At 36.4% G+C, this 17,343-nt stretch overlaps 1 protein-coding gene across 1 annotated transcript; it reads left to right on the top strand.

Annotated features, from left to right (window-relative positions):
* Positions 1-63: 63 nt before the first annotated feature.
* On the top strand, positions 64-17,062 carry KIF11 (kinesin family member 11). The gene is made up of 23 exons (XM_010078856.1): positions 64-180; positions 2,874-2,896; positions 3,249-3,381; positions 3,514-3,611; positions 3,694-3,772; positions 4,105-4,290; positions 4,377-4,501; positions 6,293-6,383; positions 6,682-6,924; positions 7,038-7,133; positions 7,820-7,908; positions 8,434-8,521; positions 9,279-9,467; positions 10,613-10,820; positions 11,091-11,263; positions 11,568-11,690; positions 12,644-12,802; positions 13,203-13,342; positions 13,970-14,249; positions 15,205-15,427; positions 15,685-15,839; positions 16,158-16,259; positions 16,937-17,062. Exons 1-23 carry the CDS (start codon positions 64-66, stop codon positions 17,060-17,062), a joined length of 3,246 nt encoding a protein of 1,081 aa, XP_010077158.1.
* The last annotated feature ends 281 nt before the right edge of the window (positions 17,063-17,343 follow it).

Raw genomic sequence — 17,343 nt, forward strand, 5'->3', positions numbered from 1 at the left:
GAGTAGATTGTTATTAAAGAGCGCGGCGTTACATCAATTCGGTGCTCGTTACTACGCGTTAAAATGCCTGTCCGAGGCGTTAAGGGTGCGCACTGTGTGGCGGGCCCGTGCGCCCGCAGGGGTAAGCGGCAGTTCCGCAGCACTGACGCTGCTGGGAGTAGTCTCCCACCGCTTAAAAAGGCAAAAAGTTGGAATTTCCTAACTTGATTCACTGCAGACAGAGTATGAAGCTATGTAGGAAAATCAAGAAGAGCTAGATGATGTTAGTATGATGAATATTCAAGATACAAAAAAAAAAAAACCAAACTGTATTTTTATCCTGTATGACCTTCTGTGGGAAGCAGCTACAATTTAACAGCTAATAATTTTTTTGCTACACCCACTTTTGTATATCTTCTGTATAACATCAGTGATGCGGACTCTCCAAATTAAAATGAAAAGCTGTGGGGGTCAATTATTAAGAAATAATGACCAACTATCTTGGTTGATGAGGTGAGTTTATTTCTTTGCATGATATGATAAATTTAAAATTAGGGCTTTTTTGTAATTTTGAGGTCACTTGAGCACTGATGCTGGATTTTAAATTTTCTTAATGTTGCTTGTTGACACTGTAATATTGCTAATGGGTTAAGAATAGTGTTCAGAGTACCTTTGTAAGTTGGTTTAATGTCTTCTGAAATCACTATATCCTCACACTTGGAAGTCCTACTTCTACAGATGCCCAATGAAATGAGAAATTAAAAGCAATTTTATCTTATTTTTGTAACACAACTACAAAGCTGCTGAAGCAGATGTTGTGGGATTGGTGAAAGCGGTGATGTAAATCAAAGCAATTGCAAAATGTGATGGGTTAGCCCTTGGCTGGGGGCCAAAACCACACACCTGCTCATACTCATGATTCCCACCCCATCTGAGGATGGGGGAGAGACTTGAAGGGGTAAAAGGAAAAAAGGACTTGTGGGTTGAGATAAGGACAACTTAATAACTAAACTACAATAATATTGAAAATAATACTATATACAAATGAGTGATATACAGTGATACTGCCCCCCCACCCGATGACCAAAGGCTGCTCTGCGGGGAGCAGAGAAGCTGAAAGTGTCTGACCTTAGAGATCCTGGCAATAACTGTAAACATCACTTTTTATCAGCTTTCTCCTGAGCACAAATCCAAAACACAGCCTCTTGCTAGTTGTTATGAAGAAAGTTAACTCTGTCTCTGCTTAACCCAGGACACAAAAGAAGAACAACTATTGAAGCAGTTGAGTTTGAAACACTCTCAAGACCAATCATTTTCGTTTGATTAATCTCAATTGTTCTGGAATAGCCTCACTAAGTATCAGTGTATACTTTCATTAAATATCATGTTCAATATGACAGTAGCATCAGGATTATCCATGATGTAGATCTTTGCTTTTGTTGCAACTGTTAGACTAAGTCCTATGTCAAGATTTAGTCTCTAACCCGTAAAAACTTTCTAGCTCACCCTTGCTCTTGCCTCTTGTACAGCTTTTCTTTTTTAAGTGTGTTTGAGCTAGTAAATGTTCTTTCCACCTTTCCTTTTTCTTCTGCATCATTCAGGTTCTACTTATCTTACAGATAGGTAGATAGATATAATTGTATTTGCTTTGAAAACCTGATTTGTCTGAGCTTATCAGAAACCTTTTCAAGGAACACATTCACTATGCTTTGGTAAAACATGAATTTGAAAATTCAAAATGCATGCTTTAACTTTTTAAATATGCATGTCAATATGCTTCATACCTTAAGGGGATGAACCTGTGATCAAATGTCACCATGACATACCAGGTTGCTGCTTGTCTAGTAGTGGTGTGTGACGATGTTCTGCATGTATGCACCAGCTTAGCTGAATTGTTCATCTAATCTCAGAGTTGTGGGCTATCATACAGTAAGGCTCCTGCATTTGACTGGTTTGCTGTTATATCATTACAGAACAGAATATATGAATTATTCAGTTTCCTGCTATTTTTTGAGTCACAAAACTGAAGCTGTGTCTTGCTCCTGTGAACAAGTGAAATCTTGTGATCATCAGTTGTCACCAGTCTTACGCTGAAGTGTCTAGTGGTATGTTTAGGATCTAACACTTTAGCCTCAGTGCAATGTTGAGGACAAAACGTTAGCCACAAGAGTCAGGAAACTGGAAATGCCATGTGCTTGTGGTGTTTGGTTTTGGTTTGGTTTTTTTTTTGCTCTTCCATTATAATTTAAAGAGGCAGCATCCGCAGCATCTGAAGTGTCTCTACTGTCAAAATACCTTAAAGATTACTAAGGTTGTAGAAGGTCTGTTTTCAAGTTGGCTGTTCAGGTCAACTCTGCAAGCAGCATTAAACATTCAGTGCAGTAGTACTACTAAATGAGTAATAAAATAGCATTTCAGGCTTTTAGTTTTCAGCCCATGGCCATTTCCATGCTATTTGTGAGAAATTGTTGCAAATACCCCTTGAAGGAAAATTGTGTGCACCAGGTTTAAATTGACTTAGTGATGAAACAAAATGCTTGCCATAAAGTTTCTAAACTTTTATTACAACTATTAAACTTTACTTAACCAGAATAAGAAGATATGTGGACTTTTTTTCCCCAAAAATCCAATGTTTTGTCTGCCTTATTAAATTCTATTCACAAATTCTGTTCGAATTCATCAGCATTATAAAGGTTCTGATATTGCTGTCTACTGTTCTAGTATTAGTACGTTCTAGTAGTATTTCTGGTACTTTAGAGTGTTGTGTCATCAGTGTGAGATGTAGGGTTCATTGCTTGTGTAAATGAAAAATAAAAAAGAAACTTTTTAAAGGTTAATTAGTTTGATTCACTATTACCTTAACTTTCAACTAATAAGTTTTCCCTTTTTCAAAGGCTCTTATTTGTGCCACTATTTGGTATGTTTAACCTTCCACCCCCCTGTAACTGAACAACTTTTTCTCATGCAGGTTAACTGTGTGTGCATCTCAATGATCTTAAAAGTGTTTATGAACTTGTAAAAAAAATATGCATGTAGCCAAACTAAAAGCTATAGATACTTGAGTTGCCCCACAGTGTGTGGAAGAAGAAACAGGTCTGGAAACTGCCAAATTGCAGCAGTTTTTCCTCAAACAATTATTAAACAAGTTAAGTCAAAGCTTTGTTCCTTTTACCCATTTATACTGTTTTGGATCCTTAAACTGAGTGATATTTCTGCTTTGCTTGTTAGCAATGATATTGATCTGATATTCTTAATTCCTGTCTTTTTAGGCCTTTTAATGCCTCAGAATATAAAGCAAACTGCTATGCGGTTGTAGACTGTGATCAAGCAAGAAAGGAAGTTAGTGTCCGGACTGGAGGAGTGACAGATAAGGCATCAAGGAAGACTTACACGTTTGATATGGTAACTGCTTGTCAACTTGGGGACTTCTAGAAACAAGCTAGTTGATTTCTCTAATATGGTCCGATTACTGTACTGTGTGATGCTATACATTACTGTACAGATAAATGGGATACACTGTCTCTGCCTCAACAGGTTTTTGGAGCTCAGGCAAAGCAAATTGATATATACCGGAGTGTTGTGTGTCCCATTTTGGATGAAGTTATTATGGGCTACAACTGTACAGTGTTTGCGTAAGTAAGCCAATAATTACTATTAAGAAATTTTATTTTAATTTTAGTTTCTTGATTACATTTTAATTTTTTGTTCTTACAGTTATGGCCAAACTGGTACTGGTAAGACTTTCACAATGGAAGGGGAGCGGTCACCCAATGAGGAATATACTTGGGAAGAGGTATATTTTCACTCCTGAGATTTCTCTTGTCTGTGCTATAGTTCAAAATGAGAAATTGCAGAAGGCTAGAGAAAACCTGAAGTTGATGCCTTTCAAAACCTGAAGCTGACTTTCCTTAAATGTTTGTAAATTAACAAATGGTGTCATTCATTTATATGAAAATCAAAACTTGAATGCATGCATGCAAGTCTTGGTGATCTTTATGTGGAAGACTATCTTTGTCCAAGGTATTCTTGCTTGGATCAAATCAGACTATTTAGCTGAAATTCCACACCCACCCCCAAATCTCTTTCAGTACATTTATGTATTAAGTACTTAACTTTGATTTATAGGATCCACTAGCAGGTATAATACCCCGTACATTGCATCAAATATTTGAAAAACTCACAGCGAATGGTACCGAATATTCAGTGAAAGTCTCTCTCTTGGAAATCTATAATGAGGAGCTTTTTGATCTTTTGAATCCTAATCCTGATGTTGGAGAAAAACTACAGGTGTTTGATGACCCTCGAAACAAGGTTAGTGCTGTCTTCCAAAATTTGTTATCGTAAGGCTTTCAGGATTGTTGAGTGATGTATAATAAGCATGCATTATTTTCTGACAGAGGGGTGTAGTGATTAGAGGCTTGGAAGAAGTGTCTGTACACAATAAAAATGAAGTCTACCACATCTTGGAAAGGGGTGCGGCAAGAAGAACGACTGCGGCTACTTACCTGAATGCATATTCCAGGTACCAATCTTCCCCATTTCAGAAACTTTTGTTCCTGTTTTATTAAACAGGATCTTACCAAAGAAGTAAAATGTGTTGAAGCTAGTGCAAACCTGGCATGAGCTTGAGATCGGGTGTCGCAGTTCAGATTGCCAAATGGGGGTTAGAAAGCCATAGTTAGAAGTTCTTCCTTATCATATGCTGTGGGGTGATTCTGATAGGTGTATGAAGGGGCATTATAAAATCTGAATGCTTCTCATCTTAAAAATGGGCAAGCTGTTTCTCTCTGCATGACTTTTTTTACATAAGCTTCCCCTCTTGTTCTAATTGGAACGATAGCCCTAGCATGCCACCTAACTCTAGCTGAGATATAAGTAGCAGAACATTCTTAATCTGACATCTAGAATATTGAAGTTAAGCTCTGAACTTTGAGTTATAATTAAACTTTTTCAAAGCTTTCTATGCCTATGGAAAAAAAGACAGAACTCTGACAGATACGTGAAGTATGTTTTATGTACTAGCTTGAGCTAAATATTCTCTGCAGTAGATATTGTATATCTTCAAAAATGAGGTTGTGGTCCTTTCAAGTTTGGAAGATGTTTAGCTGATATATCTGTGTTAGAGAGGAGGGTTGTCTTTGCTCTAGCTGTTATGGGTGGTTGGGTTTTTTGCCAGTCCTGTTTACTAAATAAAAACTTGGTGGAAGAGTCTCAAGTATCCTTTCCTCTCTTCACCAGCAGTAGCAAATGGTATATAAGATTTGTTATTGAAGTTGGAGTTTCAAAATACTGCTAAGATCTGGGATTTTTACAGGTCAGCACAAGACCCTCTTTTCAAACCCCACCTTCTGAAAACTTGCAAACTGGATTGTGGAAGTTGGGGATAAGGTTGAGGCTTTTTTTTTGCATGGCGATGCAGACTACTTCATATGATGGTAGCTTGTAGTCAGAATCCAGTAGAGACACCTTGGTCAAAAAATCATTTGTTACTGATTCCTCATTCTTGAACTGCAGATGTGATACCTGTGTCACTGGGAATAAGTAGTGATCCAATGTTGTGATAAGCAAGGAACACCCTGCTCACTTCATATTTTAAATTAAAGATATTCTGAGCACATCTGTCTATGGGTGCAAGGGAATGGGTGTTTGGCTACTGCAGCTTGGAACACAGAATTAACTTAATCTGAAATTACAATGGATTTAGAGAATTCATTTTGCATGAACTGTTTTATGCATGGTCATACTGGTGTAATTTGACATCTATAGTTTTCTACATATATCAGCTTCCTATTGTGAAAACTTAATAAAGAAATAAGTTCAAACTACATCTTAAACTATACTACTGTTTTGAATGAAAACTGAATTGAACTTCTCAGTTTTTAATAATGGGTTCAGCTACTTGCTGGTTTATGTAGCCTGAATAAAGAAAACTAAATGTTTTAATCTCACATTCTGTAAAACTGTTCTTAGTATATTGACTAAAAAATCTACAAGCCAGTTTTCTTGACATGTCTGTGAGTTGAGAACACACATTAAGCAAAAGCAAAGTGTTTCTCTCAGTTTTGTTTGAAATAAAATAAAATTTACTAGGATTGAGGCAAACATCCACTTGCTTCATCACTGGCTTTAAATACCACATTAATATACACAAATATACCTGGTAAAATAACTTTGTGTATTGAAAATGTGTAATTCCCAATTAATAAATGTATTAACCTAAAAAGAGCATGGATATCTAACTTGTGACAGCATCATGTAGGAAGCAGCTCATTTGGCTTTAATGGGATGTCTGTCAAAATGATTTATTTTATAGCCGTTCCCACTCTGTGTTTTTGATTACCATCCATATGAAGGAAGCAACAGTAGATGGAGAAGAACTTGTTAAAATTGGGAAGCTAAACTTGGTAAGTATTTGAACTAAATGTAATTGATGACAGTCTTAAAGTAATGAACTAGAATAATCTGACATCATTCTCATGAGACTCTAAGGTGGATTTTTTCCAATGAGGGGAAATACCATTGTTTTTCATAAAGTGATGTGAACTATATTTGTCAATGAGAAATGTCAGTCTCATTTGTCACCCTAATGTCTCCTGAACAATTCATAAGCTAGTTCAAATGTGTTGCATTCTGGAACGCTATGGGCCAAGCATCCTTCAGGGTGACTTAAGACAGAAGCATGTCCTTTCTCTTGTCTTTCAGGTTGATCTTGCAGGAAGTGAAAACATTGGTCGATCTGGGGCGGTTGACAAAAGAGCTCGTGAAGCTGGAAATATCAACCAGTCTCTGCTGACACTAGGAAGAGTTATTACTGCTCTAGTAGAAAGAGCCCCACATGTTCCATACAGGGAATCTAAACTCACAAGAATCCTTCAAGACTCTCTTGGAGGACGAACAAAAACATTAATAATTGCCACGGTTTCTCCTGCATCTATAAATCTTGAGGTAAATTTAAGTCTGAAAATCTCTTCCTAAAAGAGTTAATACTATATTTTGCTAATGACACAAAAATGAGTTAGTTCCTCAACTTAACCTAGTGTTACATCTGTTTATCACAGGAAACATTAAGTACACTGGAATATGCCCACAGAGCAAAGAACATAATGAACAAGCCTGAAGTTAATCAGAAGCTCACAAAAAAAGCTCTTATTAAGGTAAGATAGACATATATCTTCACAAATTAAATTACAGGTTAGGTTTGATTCAGTTAATATAGCTTTTGCTATGCAGGAATTACAAAGTTGTGGAGAAGCTATAACTAGTAGCAGTGCTTTTCTGAGGTGATTTTAATCATTGAACTGATGCTTTGAAACTAAGCTGCTCTGCTGGTACAGCGTTAGTCACTTTGTAGATGCTGAAACTGCCACTAAGACTGAAGCTGGATAGGGAGGGCTATTGCTACTAGCTGTGACTCTGTGTATAGATTACCTGGTTATAAGTTAGTGGAGAGCCACTAAATGACACTGGATATTTTTTTATGGACTTGCTGTATTAGTAGCTTTATTCCCTAGAATGTGCCTGAATTAAAGTGGATTTGTCAGTAAGTATTGATGAAGAGCCAATATAAAGTAGCTGACTGCTACGGCAGAAGTTGTGATTCCTATTGTAAGCTATTATATGCAACCAAGTACAATTAAGATGTGAGCTTTTGATGCTCTACGTATATCCAATTGTATGAATTTAAATGGTAATATACTGAACTTATTTGGAACAAAAGTGAAGTGCTTTGCTCCTGTACTTATGCAAAACTGCCATAGAGCGCTATCTTTGTCAAGTATCTGTTAAGCTAGATCTTAAAGTAGAAATTTTCAGGTTTACATGTGATTGTTTTTTTATGCAGGAATATACTGAAGAGATTGAGCGTCTGAAGCGAGAGCTTACTGCTGCACGAGAAAAAAATGGAGTCTATATTTCCCTTGAAAACTATGAGTATGTTTTCAAAATTTCTATAAAATGACTAATAACAAACCTTGGATACTGGTACCTATCCTTATACAGAAACGCTTTCAGATCTATTTTCACACCAGAAGACTGAAGATAATCAGGAGAATTTAACTGGCTGGTCAACTTGTTCTTTAGAAATTAATTATTGCACAGATAAAAAGGTTTGCACTGAGGATTTTATTTATAGGTGGAACTTACTATTTATTTATATGTAGAACTTACTATAAGCATAGCTGGGACGCAGATTTACACCGTGCAGCCTTTCTTTCAATGGAAGCTTCTATAGGAAGGCTAACTTTATGCCACTTACTAAGTGAACTACTGTTTACACAGAAAGGTTAAAATAGAAAATTGTCTTAAATTCTTTCTTCATTAAGTGAAAATTACATGCTTTTCATACGGAAGTTAACAATACTTATTTTTGAAATTACTAAATATGTAGTATAGAATCTAGTAGATAATACTGAAGTCTGCTCTTGACTAATTTGTTTGTTTTAATCCTTGCTTGAGAGCCCTTAATGGAAAGGTGACAGTTCAGGAAGAACAAATTGCGGAGAGTATTGACAAAATCAGCATCATGGAGGAAGAAATGAAAAGAGTAAGTAGCTTCTCAGCTATGACTTAAATATGCCAAAAATGAAACAAGTCTTTGGGGAAGGAGGAAAAAATATTGAGCAAAGAACAGTCTGAAGGCTTTTTGTTCTTAAAGTTCCCTAATTAGTCAAGACTGGAAGCTTCCTAATCCTTGAAGCTAGGAAGTTGAAATATCATGTACGAAGCTGCAGGGTGCAATATTTATCTTTTTAAAGTTGTTATGTCTGACACTTTACCTTTAATTTGCTATGCTGGGTTTTCAGCAAAAGTCTGCTTGTAAGATGCTATCATCTCAGTTGACAGATACATGCTTAGGAACAAAGAATGAGGAAAGAGGAGAACGTGATGAGCTCCTGTTAAGAAATTACACAGAAAATGGGAGCATCCTCTTTAAAATATTAGTTTGCTGGAATATGTAGCTACTGTGTAATCAGCTTTACTGACTCTTAATTCTGTCTGCTTAGGTTTGTTTAATGGGATTTCTTTCTTGTGCTGTAACAATTGTTTGGTCTTGTGGTTCGAGTGGAGAAGCAAGCGATTATTATAGTGAAAATGGTTTTGTTTTGTGATGTTTACAGTGAATACAGAGACTGTACAAATCTATAGTCTAGGTTTAAGACATCTGAGCCTCACAGATGAAACTACATTGACCAATGACAAGTTGCCTTCTGGTATTGTGCCATGATTTGAGAGATGTAAAGCAGGACTATTGAACTTATGAAGAACAGTGTTGCCCTATTAATGTTCGTCTTCCACTTTAGGTCACTGAACTATTTGCAGTTAGTAAAAATGAACTTGAACGGTGTAAAACAGATCTGGAAATCAAGAAGAAAGAACTGGAAGAGACACAAAAAGATCTGCAAGAAACCAAGGTTCATCTGGCTGAGGAAGAATATGTGGCTGCAGTTTTGGAAAACACTGAACAAAAACTTCATGGCACTGCTAGCAAGGTTGTCACAGTTTACCTAACTGTAGTAATAACTTCCCGTGTTTAGAAGTTTCATGAGCTGTTCAGAGAAATCATTGTTGCTAAAGCATGATGCAAGTGTGACAAAACCTGAATTTAAGATGGAAAACTAGGATTTATAAATTATATAAATTATATTATGATGAAAAGCTACTTAAAATTGCAGGACTTTCTCTGGTAATATTGATAGTTGACTGCTGAACATGCTAGTTGATCTGGAGCTACTTTTCCTTCAGGCCAGTTTGTCATGGGAGTTCCAATGCTTTGCAGCATCTATTGCCATGAGTTGTTTTGCAGAGTAAGTAGCTTATTTTGTTAGAAACCTAGGGCTGGCACCTCAAAAGAGTAAGTTGTGTATAACAGGTAGAAAAAATAGCAAAAAAGCTTTGCAGAGATGTGTGCAGTAATTTACACTAATTGAGTGAATAATGGAGATTGTTGTCCTGTCACCTCTATATTTTAGGGTATGGTTTTGGTGTGTTTGTAGATTGGTCATAATTATCGAAACAGACTTGATGTGGGGAGAGAGGGTGTCCAGCTATTTAAACTGCAAAATGATTAAACTTGTATCTTTAGTCAACATGAAAATTTTCTACTCAGATTCCTGTAAGGCTGGGAGGGGATGCCTCTGTTCTTTGCATGTGGTTTGTGGAGTGTTAGAGTGAGAGAAATGGGTACAGAAATTAATTATGCTGACCGCAAAACCCCAAATTCACTATGTATTTGAATTCTAAATTGTCACAGAACTAGTACTGGAAACCTCTTCTTTGGCTACTATTAAGGAATATATTTACTGTCAAATCTTTCAGAAGAAGTTGAAGATGTCAGAATTTTTTCAGTTACTATTCTGTGATAAATGATTTCTTAATTCCTTTAATACTGAGGATGTCCTTTATTAATGCTTTAATTTCCAAGTCAGAACAAATGGTGTCTAGTAGGTAACTTTTCACTGTGTTCTGAAACTATGAATGACAACACTGAGATTAAGAACAGTTGTAATTTGATGTAAAGGGAAATACCTCTCTTTTGAGGGAAATAACTTCTTTTGACTCAGAGCTACAGTTGCTTTTCCTTATGTGCTTGACTTCTTGTTTAAAGACTGACTAAAATAACTTTAAAAAATTGTAGTTGCTTAGTACAATTGAAGAAACTACGAAAGACGTATCTGGTCTCCATGCAAAACTGGACCGTAAGAAGGCTGTTGATCAACACAATTCTATCATCCAAACTACATTTGCAGGACAAATGAATGTTTTGTTCAACAAAATACAAGATTCAGTTAGTGAAAACAGTTTGAAGCAGGAACACATGTTGACATCTTACACAAATCTTATAGGTGAGTGTAATACCTGTATCAGTATGTCATGCTGAATTTTTGCAACAGTAGTACCAAAGATAATTTCCTAAAATAGGTCTGTGTTAGTAACTGGAATTTGCTTTATTTAAGCAATGTAACAATTATGGTTGCACCAGTAATAATATATCTGGGATGATCAACAGCCTTCCTGTGCTTTAAGAGGCAATAAAGTGATGACCAATAAAAAAATCCTATCTTACACTGTAACTTTAAAAAAAAAATTGTAACACTTCTTCCTTTCTTTTGTAGGTGACCTCCTTTCTACCAGTTCTTCAGCAGCTAATATTCTTGCATCAGTTGTATCAGCATCTTTTGCCTCTGTTAAAGAATTGGTGTCTACTGAAGTCTCTCATGTGTCTGAAAAAATAACACAACATGAGAATCTGTCACTTGATTGTAAAGCTGAGCTGCTGAGATTAATTGTTAGTAAATTTTACATACTCTTATGTTACTTAAATATATGAAAATGTTCTTGATCAAAAGGGGCTCTGTAAATATTATAGGTTTTTTCTGATGCTGTCTACCTGTCTATGCTTCAGCACTTGGCCATGATTGTGTCCCTCCCTGCTTCCCCTCCCATGTCACCACCACAAGCTGTAATATGCTACATAGCAAACGCTGTAATAGCAAAGTACATGGGTATGTATCGGGAGAGCTGCTTACAATTGCAGATGAAGGAAAAGTCATATCCTTGTTTACTTTTTCTTTTTTTATCACTGTTCCTAGGAAGAACATACATCTGGATTAGGAAGAGCATTAAATAGCTTGACACCAGTGGCAGAATTTGTCTTGGGGCTAAACCATCAGTTTCAGAGTAATATGAAGAAATATTTTGCTGTGGCTGACAAGGTAATGCGTAAAACTTGTCTCTTACCTTGTGCTCTTCAATTTTATTTAATTTACAGATAACCCTTTCTTGTGGTTTTCCTGCATTTTCTTGGCGTGTTTCCATTTCTGTTCCATCCTTTTCTCCTTTATTCTGTCCCATGGGTTCTACCTTTTAGCTCTTTCTTTCAGACTTATTTTCTACTTCTGAGTGTCATTGTTTGCTTCTTACCTGTACTAGCACAACTGCTCACAGAATGGTAAAACAAGGATGCTTAAAGCTATATGTAACAAATATTTTATAATATCCTTCGTAGTCTCTCTCCTGTATTTTAGAAATCTAAAATAACCAACTTGGACAACTCTTATCACTCCCAATTTCTCCTGCTGTCATAAATTTTTTCTGTAGTCACTTTGATTCTTAAGAAATGTGATGCTGTATCTTGTTAAAAATAACCATAAGTGCAGACAGCACTGCACTTTTAAAAGTCCTTTGCCTCAGTTTTTAGTTCTAGTCTATCTCATGATGTTTATGTAGAATTGCAGCCTCATTCTTTCATTCCTTTTTTTCCCATTTTTTTGAAAAACAAATACTTGTTCCTGAGAAATTTCCTCCTTGGGTCAATTACAAATCATGTGAAATCAACTTCCCTTGTCTAGAGGGTTTTTATTGGTTTTCAGGCTTAGATAGCAAATAGTCCATGGCTTACCAGCTCTTGCCTCTTGCTCTTGTCTGTGTCTTCCTGTTTCGTCTACCTCGTGCCAAATTTTGTGTTTGGAAAAGTCCACACCAAGTTCCAGTCTGTAACTTTACATTGCTCTAAGTGTTGTTTTCCACCTTTTGTGCACAATACTTTTAGTGCCTTTGACAGATTCCTTGGGGTAGAGTTTGTTTCTATATAAATTATGCTAGTATAAAAGCATCTAGTTCTGGCCTAAAGACAAATATTTAACTTTAAATAAAACTTTTTTCAAAGATGGAGGATCATAAAAAGGAAATGAATACCTTCTTTGGAGATCTTTCTCTCACTCTGAAAAAATTGCAGGAAGAAACAGCAAATGTTTTTGCTCAGCTTCAGAATGATTGTGAGAATTTAAAAGAAGAAGTGGAAGTGGCAAGGTTGGCGCATACAAAGGTATCCGTAGAGTAAGAAGAAATCGTAACACCAAATGCGATTGGTTGCTTTGATTATAAACTCTTTGTAGCAGTAAACCATTCTACTTGCTTCTGAGGAAATGTTAAGACAGTAACTTGATGATCCTAATTCTTCATCCCTTGTTGGGCTGCTTTAAGAAGCTTGTGTAGGAAGGTACCAAAAAAAGTTTACTCTTGCTTGGAGTATGTCCACTATATATGCCTTTACATGTATCTCCAAAAGCAAAGTGTCTCTTATCTTCTCTGCACAAAAATTATGCCTTCAGCTTTAGAAGAGCAAAGCTCTTTTATTTGATGCATTTTAATAAAGGCATTCAAGTACCCTTTAAAAATGTTTAAAAGGGCAGAATAGTAGTGACATCTGACATTTTTCTTGACAGAGCGTAGCTGAATTAATGTACTCACTGCAAAGCCAGCTTGACCTGTTTGCTCAGGAGGCTCAGAAGAACTTAACTAATGTACTCACAACAAATGGAAGCTTGAAGACCACCATCAGTGCTGTGCAAGAAAATGTTCACTTGTAAGGAGCGGATTACTTGCGATGTATACTAATGCAAGATAAAATTATGTATGAAGAGGACTGCAAAATTAGATGCTCTGCATGTTTATATGCTTATAAAGTCTTCTGGAAGAGACCTGTATGTTAGGGCTGAGTTCTGCCACAGAATGTAGATCATAGTTCCCCTTTCCCCAGAATAAAAGGTAGCTTTGCAAGGCTTTTCCTCAAGCGTGTCTCTTACTTGCAATATGCTCAAGAGACCATGGTTTTTGGGAGCAGTGTGCTGATGAATGGCCCTCAGTGTGGCTGGACTTCAGAACTTCATACCATAAAGGCTTAGCTTGAAGTATAATAGCGTATCTGTTGCAGTACGCTTTGTTCAGTTGCAGACTGAATAACTAAGGTCTTGCCTAAGTTGTTTTTTAGTTTGTGTTTTTGTGGTTTTGTGAGTTTTGTAGGGGATTTAACAAACCTACTGCTCCAAGTGCTGCAATTTGTAAATTTGCTAAATAGAGCAATAACACTGTGGTTAACTGGTTTGATAGAACTGCACTACTTACTGGTTCTGGTCTCAAATATTGCTAAATGTAGAATGTGTTAAGTTTCACCTTTCAAAATTTCTGAACTGTTACGAATATGTTTTTACAGAAAAACTACAGACCTTTTCAGCAGTACAGCTTCCAATCACAGCAAATTTATTGCATCTCTGGATAATTTATCTCAAGAGCTCAGGATCATAAATGCTGAAAACACAACAATGTTGGAAAAATCCACTGACCGCTGTCAACAACTTCTCAGCAATCTCAAAAATGTGTCTCAGGATACCGATAAATGGAGTGAATTTACAACTGCTCAGATAGTTGACTTGACCAGTCAGCAGCTATTGTCCCTCAGTGATGAGAAACAGCAACTTCAGTGTTCACAAAAGGTACCTATAGTCATTAATTGTCTAATACAACATTCTGAGGCAAGCTTTTCCAGTAGAATTTGTGGGGGAAAAGAAGTTCTCACAGTCAGAACAAAGTTGTGTTTTTTTGAAGTGCAAATAACCTCAAATGACGGTGTCTTGATTAATCCCATGTAGCTAACTTCCATTTGTAATTTGAGATTTTTAGATCTTTTTGGTAGTATGTATTCTAATTCTAAAGCTGTATCTGCCAGTAATGTCCCTGGGAGATATGAACAATGATCAAATACAGACTATACTCTGGAGGAGTCAAATAACTATTGGTCAGATTAATTAACATTATGGGAGAAAGCATTCCTTTTAGTTCTGGCCTCTTACGTGAGAAATTATTTCTGATTTTTTTTGTTTCCATTGCAAACTTCACTTCCTTGCCCTTGTTTTATTGTTCTAATAGGTAATGAAACAGGCAAATCTGACATTTTGATAACTTTCAGGAAGAAAAACTTGACTGTTAAAAGTATTTGCAGTCTTAAGACATCCTTGTATCTGTTATACTTACTGAACACTTCAGGAGTTTCATTCCAATGGGAATGGCTAAAAATAGATGCTTTACTTCTTTTCCTCTACAAATCTGTAAATCTTCTAGTGCTTGTAGGATTTTTGCCTTCACTTGAATATCCTAGTTCTGTGCAGGCTTGTACGTAGAATCATCAGGAGTCTGATCTGAACCAGATGGCATCATCTTTATTCTTATGAGTAGCTTTCTAAAATCATCATACTTTCTAAGAAACTGACTCTCCTCTGAAGATAGTTCTCAAAATGAGAGTGTAAAACTGACACTGAAACTTCTCAATTTGAGGTCTCTCAGTTGTTTCGTTCCAGGTCATGTCACTAATCATGCACCACATCTTAGAGGCCATAACCTTACCTTTCCTGTTAACTTGGTGTTTTTGGTTGGGTTTTGTTTTGTTTTCAGAAAAATGAAGAAAACTGTGATAAAGCGATAACTGAAATTGCTGGCCATATTGGTAGACAGAAGGCTGCTGAGGAGAAGGCACTAAGTGGCCTTCTTGATCAGATAAAAGTTGATCAGAAGGTACTTCTGGAGCAGAAGCTGGCACTTAATGAGGAAACACAGCATGGACTGGCTCAGGTTAATGGTTTCCTGCAAGAGGATCTTAAAGTGGATATTCCAACAGGTATTTAAAGTAGGTTGGGGACAGAATGGTCCTACAGAAAGCAATTTGAGTTGCAGAATTTGTAAGTGAAGGTTAATGGGGACATAATACGTTAACTAGCAGCTTCACACCTTTTTTTTAAGGTATGTGTAAAGAAACATGACTGAAAAAAGCATGATTTCTGTATTGAGTTAATTACATATTGTCAATTTTACCTTAAAGCAAATGCTGAAAGTGTTTAAATAGTGCCTTTCATTAGTGTATGATCTTCATTAAAGGGACAACTCCACAGAGAAGAGACTACTTTTATCCAGTCACACTTGTCAGAACAGAACCCCGGGAACTTTTACTGGAGCAATTAAGGCAAAAGCAATCAAAGCTTGATGCTATGCTAAACAGCGTGACAAAGGAGGTAGAGGATAATGCAGATCAGGTATGTGTATGAATGGCAAATGAAGCTCTTCAATTAAGATTTTACATCTTTAGGAGTTTTTTTCGTACTGTTGTGGAGAGTTGACTAGAACTGCAGAGCTGTTGCAGCCTTTGTGTTTTAGAGGGTACTTGGAGTCACGTGTGCTGAGCTTTTGATGAAAACAGTATCTTGAAAAGTAGGAGAAGATGATTAGAGACTTTCATTTCTGTTCGTCAAAAATGGGAGCGCTGTGCTTTTTATAGATCTGATCATGCTTAGTACTTTCACCTAGGAAATTCAGACATTAAATACACTTTTCTTCTAAAACTTCTGTTTTAGGACCTGTTGGAAGAAGAGGAAGAGTTGCAAGAATCCAGTGACAATTCCTTAGTGGATGTAAATGTATGCTGCCGTGCAAATGGTGGCGTTCCTTTTTTCCAGGTAACTTCCACAGATATTCCAAACAGCTACGTGTTTAAGAGTGAAGAAAAATTGTTGTTCCATAATAGTGCTTGTAGTCTAAAGTCACCTACTATCATTTAGTGTAGTCTTACAACTTCTTTAAATCCTATAGAATATGCGTTGTTAAACTTGAGCTGAAATAACAGCAGATAAAATAATGCAAATTTCTGACAAGGTGGACAAACAGTAGAAAAAAACTCAGCAAATAATCCTGCATGAAAAAAATTGTCATCATTTTCTAGACATAAACACATGTTTTAATGGTAATTAGATATAGAGTATTTTCTTAGGGGCCAGACAGAAATACTAGCATTCTTGGTGGTTCACTGATTTTTATTTTTTTTACCTTCCTTTTTACCCTCTTGCTCGACCAATGTATCAGTTTAAACCTCTGGTGTTTTAGGCTGAGGTTTGGCTTGGGAGAGGGGTGCATTGTATTTAGTTATCATAGATGCCTTAAAAGTAGCTGCTGAACTTCCAGATGTCTACAGTAAATCCCTCTAGTAAATTGCAATATTAGGAACATTTTTCAGAAGGTCTGTCAACTTTTTTTTCCTCAGACACTATATACTGCATTGCACATGGGAAAGTAGTCTTTAATTTCTTTGTATTCTCTTAACATGGATAACTTATTGGGCATTTTCTTTAAATCCCAGCACAAAAGGAGTCACAAAAGGGATAAAGAGAACAAATCTGCAGCTACAGTGGAGAAGAAGAAAACAGAGGATATGGTGGAACAGTTTCTTCCCAAATCTAAGCTTCCTTTAAAATCACTGAACTAAGATACATCTACTGCAGATCCTATTTTGAAATACTTATGTCTAATTGTCTACAGAGCCATAAGTTTCTCTGGTTATTCTCAGTCTCTGTATATAGTGATATATTGATGCAAGGTTTGATCAAAAGATTGGCCTGCCAGATACCCTCTTTGACCCATTGTTATATGCTGTAGCTTGAAAAGTTAATACTTAAAAAAAAAAAAAAACCCTCCAGATTATGGTCCTGTATGTTAAATAGACTTTTATATTGTCAAATAAGAGATACTTTTCTGTTTCTCAGTAGA

This window comes from Pterocles gutturalis, unplaced genomic scaffold (genome assembly GCF_000699245.1).
Source record: "Pterocles gutturalis isolate BGI_N339 unplaced genomic scaffold, ASM69924v1 scaffold7466, whole genome shotgun sequence".
Lineage (NCBI taxonomy): Eukaryota > Metazoa > Chordata > Aves > Pterocliformes > Pteroclidae > Pterocles > Pterocles gutturalis.

What these genes read in the sequence shown, in the direction of transcription:
- KIF11 (XM_010078856.1), top strand. Translation starts at nt 64, where the DNA reads ATGCCTGTCCGAGGCGTTAAGGGTGCGCACTGTGTGGCGGGCCCGTGC. An exon ending in TGGAGGAAGAAATGAAAAGA is followed by an intron (nt 8,522 to 9,278) that starts GTAAGTAGCTTC and finishes CTTCCACTTTAG; the next exon opens with GTCACTGAACTATTTGCAGT. An exon ending in TAAAGTGGATATTCCAACAG is followed by an intron (nt 15,428 to 15,684) that starts GTATTTAAAGTA and finishes TCTTCATTAAAG; the next exon opens with GGACAACTCCACAGAGAAGA.